The following is an 8,974-nucleotide window of genomic DNA, read 5'->3' as shown; positions in this document are numbered from 1 at the left end:
TGGTGGCCCTGATAAATCTTCCCTTTGGGGATAAGCTTGTGCATCTTAACTATTTTTGTCATGTTCCACTTTTTCGGTAAAGTGCCTGCTTTAATTAAGGGAAATGAGGAAAAGCAAAAAAGATCTCTTACTGATTTCAGTGCAACTTTAATTCCCTCTCACATGGTGTTAATATTTAACATCCTGTAGGTTGAGATATGTACGGTAGGCCCCGAACTGGCACGCCTGTGTTGTCACAAGATCTTTTAATTTGAATCCATTCAGTTCCCTGACCATTTTTCACCAGCTTTCCAAAGGAAACAAAGCTTACGTAACTCTTCCCGTCAGTCTGTGAGCTTTCTGCAAGTAACTCTTGAACCTATCAGCTCTTCACAGGCAAATCTGGCAGAGGGAACAATACCACCCCTATATTGAGGTCTTAAAATAGTATGAAAGCTGGTGACCGATAAGGAAATAGTGCCCTCCAGCAAATTAAAAATGCTGTAGTTTGGACCCAGCTGTTTTGTTCTGCTGGCTCGCCCAAGGAGGGGTGCATGTGCAGCGAGAGAAGTAAGGTGTTGGAGAGTAGTAGCAAGAGCTGCAGTTATTATGGGAGGCAGGAGATGAGTTTGTGGCTGAATGAGAAAAATCCGTAGGTTTGTGGAGCGACTTGTTGAATTTAAATGAACACGAACGTCAGGAAGCCAACGTAACGGAATATTTTTTTTGCCATCTAGCTCTTGTGGGTCATTTGTCAATTAACTTGAAGTTTCTTTCAGCCAAAACAAGCGGATGTTTGGATGGGAACTAATTTTTGCCTTTCTCTCTTAAAGGTTTTCAAACCGTACCAGGCGTCCCAGCACGACATGTGCCGATTCCACTCGGAGGACTACATCGACTTCCTGCAGAGAGTGAGCCCCAACAACATGCAGGGCTTCACCAAGAGCCTCAACGCCTTCAACGTGGGCGATGACTGGTGAGTGCTCTGGGCCTTCTGCCAACCTGCAGTTGGAAGAGGCACTCCTGCATCGCCCACGGCCAGAGAGCAATTTTAGAATGTCCCGTTTCTTATTTGTTTTTAACCAGGATGAGGTGCATGTCTCTCCTCTGTGTATCAGATGACTGGAACTGCCTTGGTTCCCTTCTCTTTAGAACTTACAGTCCTCCTTTTTAGATCTATATTTAGGCTGTAAGCTTGTTGGGATCGAGTCTGTATCTGTACTTGTTCTTGCAGAACCTCCAGTTCTTCTTGAACTTGCTAACTATTTTATTTAACAATCGCCTTTCGTTTTAGCATGTTAAGTTCAGGGCAGCTTTCAGAGCCTGATGTTTTTAGGTAGAAGTAAAGAGATACTTGTACCTCCGTACAAAACTACGTGAGATCTTGCTGACAATATTCAATTCCAGTCTTTAATGCTTGTGAGAGATGAAACTGGAAAGAAATGTGTGGAAGGGCTCTGTGGGTGACTGAGGAAATAGCACTGTGACTTGTGTGGTTGAGGATTATAAGGGCTGTCAGAAAGTAAAACTGTTTTTATGTGTTCTGCAGAGGGCAGAGCTGTGCTAGCATGGGAAGAGTGCCGTTAACTAGAAAATGGTCCCATCCCAAGCAGGTACTAGTGTAGCCTGGTTTTTAATATCTAGGCTGAGAATCCAAAGACTGTTCTGTGACCTTGCTGCTCTGATTACCAAAAACCTTAGCCAAAAGGAGAGAGGAAAAGAAACTCCCACAGTCTTTAAGCCACTGCTTGCCCATGAATGTAGTTTGTGACGTCTCTGCATCCTGCATTTCTGTCCTCTCCTGGTACCTGGCCTGGCTCTGTGTGCTGGGATGGATCAGACCTCCGTGCTGTACTAGGAGCAGCCTTCACCTCTGGTGGCAGTGCCCCCCGCTGGGTGTGTGCTGGGAGGTAGATGAGGGGCACATATCTTCCAGATACAGCCCAGGGGAGGTAGTGGAGAAGCAGACCACCCCTACCCTTTCCTGATGCGGTCTCACATCGCATCCTAGTTCTGAGCAGATGTTTTCAGGGCTGCAGGACAGATGCTGGTGTGTCCTGTGAGGCCTTTTCAGGACTGGCTTGGAAGCTTTGGTAATTGTTATCAGACTCACTGAGTTTCCCATTGTGTTTGCAGCCAGATTGCTGGTACTCAGTGTGGTATAAGCAGGGTCAGGGTGATCCCAGATTAACTCTTTCACAGAAAATGAGTTTTGATCTTGCTCAGGTAATGTCCCTGGACAGTTTTATTCCTGGCTTTGCTTTGGAGGAATGGGAAGGAATGAGAAGATGTTCTGTGTTTGAATCCTGGTTTCTTTTTCAGCCCGGTGTTTCCAGGCCTCTTTGAATTTTGCTCTCGCTATACTGGGGCCTCCCTGCAGGGAGCCACACAGCTGAACAACAAGGTAACTGGGTTGATGTCCTTATCTTCTGAAACCCAAATGTAAGCCAACGGGTTTTCAGTTTAAGGAAAAACTCATGGATTTGTTTTGTAAAACAAGGCAGCAAGTGCTGCTGTGTTGCAGTGTGAATACCTGTAGGACTGGTAAGCTTTAGACAATTCTTGTAGTGTCAGGGGCAACCATTTAGTAGATGTTTAACCAGGATACTAATGCTGCACGTACTAAACTCACCAAAGTACTCTCAGCACTGTAGAACAAAACTGGGGTCTTCAGTGAAAGTTTCACTGGCTGCTGGGAGACGTCAAGAGTGCTGCCAGGTCTCTGCTAGCAAAATGCACTGAATGAGACCACGCAGGAAGAAGGTCCCTCGAAACAGTATAAAAAACACCCAAGGTACAGAGGTTCAAGTCTTCTAGAGACTTAAGAAAGGTCTAAGGAGTGTGAAGAGCCAGTTCAGGGACAAACTGTTTGTGCTGGGGGCTCTGTCTGCAGCTAGAGGAGGGGAGGTGGTGGTGGGAGATGATCTTTTCTGGTCTAACAGGATCGATCCAGTATGGACATGACGTAACCAAAACCAACCGTTTTACATTACTGCTGGGGTAATGGCCAAGATGGAGCTTTGGAAGGCGAGAAGGGTGTTTGTGGGTGATAGGGCTGGGTATGTTGAAGTAGTTACACTGGGGAAGTGGGTGCAAGGTTGCTGTTACCACCTTGTCGCCTTTAACTAACTTATCTTTTCTTTTGTAGATCTGTGATATTGCGATAAACTGGGCCGGGGGCCTGCATCACGCCAAAAAGTTTGAGGTAACAAGGCAAATCTGTGTATTACTTTGTCTTTTTGAGGTCCAGACTCTTTACTGATCTCATTCTAACACTGTTTGGTTTTCCCTCTCTTGCAGGCTTCTGGGTTTTGTTACGTTAATGACATAGTTATCGGCATCCTGGAGCTGCTCAAGTAAGGACATGGGGCAAGTGCAGTAGTGTCCTGGCTGGTGTGTGGTTTCCCTCTGCTGCTTTGCTCTTCTCCCTCTTTGTCTTCCCCTTCACATAATGCCAACAATTTGTTTTTTGTCCTGGCCTCCTCTTTAGGCACAAGAGGGGAAGCTTGAAAATTGGAATATCTGACCCCATTGTTTTTTGTCTGCAGCTTAAGAGATACAGAAGAGTTCTCCAATTCCATTTCTCATCCATCTGTGAAACACTAATTTCAGGGTCTTCTGAGTCTTGATGTTTGTGCCACAGTGAGCTTTTCATAGGTAATTATGGCTCACTGGAGACAGTTAAATGACTCAAATCTTTCTTGATTTGCTTGAGTGGCTTAAGAGCAGGACTTGAGCAACACGTGGATGATCAAAGGAAACTTGCTTTGAATAAAGGAGTTTAATAGTTTTTTTTAGAAAATGAAAAATAAATTCAGAATGGAAGAGTTACATGAATACCTTCTGTTTCTTGCATTAATCTGTGATTTTAATTATTTTTTGTACTCTAAAATGCACTCCTTGTCACTGAATCTGAGACAAGATGGAATTAAAAAGTATTTGGCACTGACCAGACAATACTTACATGACCGATGTCAAGCTTACTTCCTCTCAAAGTCAGATTTATGGGATGTACTGGCGTTTTTTGTACCTCCTTCCCATCTGCCAGTCTTCATTCCTCTGTGTTTGGAACCTCAAGTTTTCACTGTGTATCTCTGCACACTCATTTTTCAGTCTTACAGAAGTCCCATATACCAGAGGCTTCAAATACAGCCCTGTTACCCCTCATGGGAGATTATAACATGTTAAAGAATAAGAGAATAGCTTTTGTTCTTTATTTTCAGGAACTGTTTCTGCAGAAGGTAGCTTCGCAGTTGAGTTTGCTTCCCACCATAGGAGCACTGTGCTGTTTCTGCTCTGAGAAGGTCCCTTTCTCCCTTTACTGGTGTGGAAGGGCTGTGTGTATGCAGCCCTTTCTCCTTGCTGCTCTTTGTCTATGGGATGAATAATCTGGGCTGTCTTAAATAGTTTATGTCTCTCTTGGGAGACTGAGGCAAGGGACTTGTCTAATCAGCATGGGTCGGCACCATCAACCAGTTGGATCTGATCGCTCCAGACACACTTAGAGCCACGATTCCACAGCAGATGGCACAAACTACATGCCTCCTCCTCTCTGTTTTGATGTCTTGTTTTTTCAGGTCCTTCCTCAGTCCCCTAAGGTTTTGGCAGGGATGCCCCTCTGTCCTTGGGGCCTGACCAGATGCAGTATATTCTTGTAAAAAGTTGGAGAAGTTGTCTCCAGCTGAGCAGACAGCTCTAGAGCTTCAGGCAGGGATGGCTTAGGGCTGTGTCCCCAGTGGTGGACAGCACATTGGCTTTGACCACAATGCATTTACTTGTGGTGATCTCCCCTTCTTCACTCTCTTTCTCCATGATGCACCAGGCTTCTTCTCCTGGAAATTTAGTCCAGCCTGGTGTTCTTGGTGCTAGCCTGCTGGGACATAGCTCTGCCAGTACTCTGGCATGTGGAGGAAGTAACTGTTCCTGCCTCCTCCTCGGCTTGCATACCTTTCATTTCCTGATATGATTAAAAATAGTTTGAGCTCTTAAAGATTAACTAGAGGCATGTTGTTTGTAGAGGAAACAAAACCTTGCAACTTTCTAACACCTGGGTGGTTAAAATAGGTTCTTCTCATCAAGTACTTTCCAAGACATTTCTGACCCCATCTGAAAACCTTTTGTTCTAATATCTCTTTTCAAGCACATCAGAAATAAAATGTTTTAGTGATGGGGCTTGTTCGACTGTATACAAATGTCTCATATCTAACCCATTCGGTACACCTCAGGTGGGACAGGTAACAGGTAAGTTCTTTTGGCAGGTGGTCTTGCAGGCAGATGTCAGTGGTTTTTGGTGACAGGTGATACTGAGGCATGTGAGGAATAGTGAGATTGGGTGCGGTGCAGACAGTAACGCTGTTTTTTCCTCCTGTATTCAATAGGTATCATCCTCGTGTTCTGTATATTGATATTGATATCCATCATGGAGACGGAGTGCAGGAGGCTTTCTACTTGACAGACCGTGTCATGACAGTGTCGTTTCATAAATATGGGAACTATTTCTTTCCTGGTACTGGTATGTGATTTTCTGTATAGTGTGAACCTGGCCTCGCTTCAGAGTCCTTTGAAAGCTCTGCTGGAGTAGAAAAGTGTGAAATCACAAAATTAGAGAAATGATGGAAGAAAGGATGTGGAAAAGCAATTAGAGAGGAACAGAAGTACGGTTATTTGTAAGAAGGAGGGATCGGAGCTAGGTTAAGAGATCTCAACCCAGACCACATCTGGCCTTTGAATACCTCTGCAGTCTCGGACCTGCTTTGACTCTCCTGTTTCTCCCTGGCCAGGTGACATGTATGAAGTCGGCGCAGAGAGTGGTCGTTACTACTGTCTCAACGTTCCTCTACGGGATGGCATTGATGACCAAAGTAGGTGTTCCCTGCTGCTTTCCCTTGCCCAGGCGTTTGCTGGTCCTTCTGCACCGGAGCCATGACAAATCTACCTTTCTCTCCAAAGGTTACAAACACCTCTTCCAGCCAGTCATTAACCAGGTGGTAGATTACTATCAGCCCACCTGCATAGTACTGCAGGTAAGAAAGCAAACCCCTGTGCGCATGCCCATCCCTTCCAGAGAATGTAGGGTGGAGAGGGCTGCTGTTGAGGTGTTGCCTTCTCTTCCCTGGGGAATTGACTTAGGCTTGTTCTATCTGAGCTGCTGTCTGTACCCCAGAGGCAGTGAGGGTGGAGATGCTCATGTGTGTCAAAGCAGCATCTCTGTCGCAAAAATTCAGTAGTTCTTTTCTTGTTCCCCAGTGTGGTGCCGATTCCCTGGGCTGTGACCGTTTGGGTTGTTTTAACCTCAGTATAAGAGGACATGGGTAAGTACAGTGGGGCTGGAGCAGAGCAGTTAATTGAAAGACCATCCTTTAGTCTCAAGGGTTCTAGTGAGTCCTCTGTGGCAAGGCTTGAGCTTTGACTTTGACATTCCAGCAGTTTGGCGTTTATTTTTAACTCTTCTGTGAAAGGAGGGGAGCTCAGAAGGAAACTTTGCACAAGGCACCACAGGGCGGTGATTTGTGGAGCAGCCCGTGGTTCCGGCTCCCGAGGTGGAAGCCCTGAACTCCAGGTGTATCACACCAGCTGTGGTGTTGTTGGAGTGTGCGATGACACTTCTGACACCTGAATGTGTCCTGCAGTTAACAGCTCTGCCTTCTTTTTTTGTTTGTTTGGCTTTTCTAGAGAGTGTGTGGAGTATGTAAAGAGCTTCAACATCCCTTTGCTGGTCCTGGGAGGAGGTGGTTACACAGTCCGCAATGTAGCACGATGCTGGTGAGTCTCTTGTTGAAGAGCACTGGTTAAGCAGTTGCTGTGGGCACCATGTAGCTTTCTCTGAACTGAGCTCATCTTATTCCATGCTTTCAGGACTTACGAAACATCATTGCTTGTAGATGAAGCAATTAGCGAAGAACTCCCATATAGTGGTAAGTTGGAGCTCCATTTTTTTCCTCGTTAGTTGAGGTCAAGTATTTGTTATATCAACTGAAGAATTAACACTTTTATTCTTGACTGACCAGAGATAAGACCCCGAGGTCAAAGTGACAGCATTTTCTCATCTTAAAGATGGCCTTACTCATCTCTGTGGCCCACTTCTGGGCTTTACTGGGCAGACACACCCTTACTGTGTTATGTGTCATTTAATTTCCTATTTGGTGACCCGAGACCCAAACATTACTTTTGCTCGCTCTGTTTTGTATAATTTCTTGCAGTTGCAGAGCTGTACATCACTCTGCTTTTTAGGGTCTGGTCACTCCCTAGCATGCTGGGAGAGTGAGCTCTGCTCTCTGCAGAGCAATGCGGGCTCGGCTCCCTTGCCTCTGTGAGGTAACGCTCTTGCTCACTCCATCACAGAGTATTTCGAATACTTCGCTCCAGACTTCACCCTTCATCCTGACGTCAGTACGAGGATTGAAAATCAGAACTCCAGACAAGTGAGTGTTTGCAGCTTTATTGCAATGTCAGCTGTGTACTCCAAAACCCAGTAGTCGGTGATCTGTCCTATGAAACCAGGTAGAGCCCAAGGAGAAGGAATTCTCATGGGGCAGAAAACTGATAAAAACTAAGTAGAGCCTTTCCTATGGGATGTCAGAAAGTCTCATAGCATTTGAGAACCTTTCTAGGTTGTCTTACTGTTTTCTGTGTGCTCGAGTATCAATAATTGAAGTGACTCCCACCTCTCCTCTGCTCTGATAGAACAGCTTTTTGCACCAATTTGTTTCTTAAAACCACCACATGGATGATGCAGGCCCAGGTAGCAGTGACTCTGTGCAGACTGCCAGATCTCCCTGTGGTGATCCCTCTACTGTTTGGTTTTTTTTCTGTGTAGTACTTGGATCAAATCAGGCAGACGATATTTGAGAATCTGAAAATGCTGAACCATGCTCCCAGCGTGCAGATCCACGATGTCCCTTCCGACCTGCTCAGCTATGATCGCACAGATGAGCCCGATCCGGAGGAAAGAGGTTCTGAGGAAAACTACAGCAGGTACCAGATCTTGTTCTGGAGAAGTGGGCTTCCCTTTCTGTCTCTGCTGGGACGGGCAGGTGACACGCTAGAGACTGTCTGTTTCCTAGAACAGATACTAAGTCACCTCTGTGTCTCTGGTTGTATGCAGGAAGGCCCTCTCTAGAAATGTGTGATCTCACATAACGTTTCATGGGCTGTTTGGGCGTCTTCCAACTTTTGGCAGTGTGTCCTAGGCTGCTTTCTCTGTCCTCAGGGATCCCAGGGCTCTCCATGCTGATGGTGGTTTTCTTTCCCGCAGGCCTGAAGCTGCCAACGAGTTTTATGACGGTGACCATGATAACGACAAAGAGAGTGACGTTGAGATCTGAGGGCTCTGATGTGGGGTTCTGGACTATGGGGGTGTCCCACAATTGGACATGGGTGCTTGGAGCAGATAACTGGGCCATGTAGGAGCCAATTAGCCCTCCCTTTGTATGTGATTGCATGCGGTGGCAGCAGAAACAGCACCACTGCAGGCTTCTGCTACCTGGAGAGGCAGAGAGCAGTGAAATGTGTTCCTTATTTTCCACCATGTGTCATGGTTCCAGGTGTCACTGCTCTGGGAAATGGAAATTCAAGCAGCGCTCGAATCCATGTTGTGTACTGGCTGGCAGCTGTGTGACTGCCTTCAAAGCTTGACCGTGCTGGTTCGGTCACCTCCCATAACTCCTGTGCGGGCTTCTGCCAGCATGGTGGGAGCTGGAGCAGGCTGTGCCTATGATCTCTGCCTCTCTTCAGCAACACAGGATACATCCCACTTTTCCTGGCCCTCCACTCAGGTACCCAGCTGACTGTCCTCTGACGTCTGCCCTGAGAGTTGCTTCCTGATGTCCCTTTAACCATCTGATGCTCCCACAGCTCTTTTTGAGAAGACCAAGGCCGGTTGTGGGACAGGGGGTCACGAGTGTCCCTGGAGCAGGGAGCAGCTTGATGGAGCAGGATGGAAGGATGTAGTCTTGTTTGTTCACCCCCGTGCTCAGTTTTGTGTTCACAAGAGTAC

At 46.4% G+C, this 8,974-nt stretch overlaps 1 protein-coding gene across 1 annotated transcript; it reads left to right on the top strand.

Annotated features, from left to right (window-relative positions):
- The first annotated feature begins 779 nt into the window (after nt 1-779).
- On the top strand, nt 780-8,303 carry HDAC3 (histone deacetylase 3). Its single transcript, XM_009869107.1, has 13 exons — nt 780-955; nt 2,302-2,383; nt 3,128-3,184; nt 3,280-3,335; nt 5,358-5,491; nt 5,760-5,840; nt 5,929-6,002; nt 6,226-6,290; nt 6,652-6,741; nt 6,835-6,893; nt 7,321-7,400; nt 7,796-7,953; nt 8,234-8,303. Exons 1-13 carry the CDS (start codon nt 780-782, stop codon nt 8,301-8,303), a joined length of 1,182 nt encoding a protein of 393 aa, XP_009867409.1.
- The last annotated feature ends 671 nt before the right edge of the window (nt 8,304-8,974 follow it).

This window comes from Apaloderma vittatum, unplaced genomic scaffold (genome assembly GCF_000703405.1).
Source record: "Apaloderma vittatum isolate BGI_N311 unplaced genomic scaffold, ASM70340v1 Scaffold7125, whole genome shotgun sequence".
Taxonomy (NCBI): domain Eukaryota; kingdom Metazoa; phylum Chordata; class Aves; order Trogoniformes; family Trogonidae; genus Apaloderma; species Apaloderma vittatum.
This window is presented reverse-complemented; position numbering and strand designations above follow the sequence as displayed.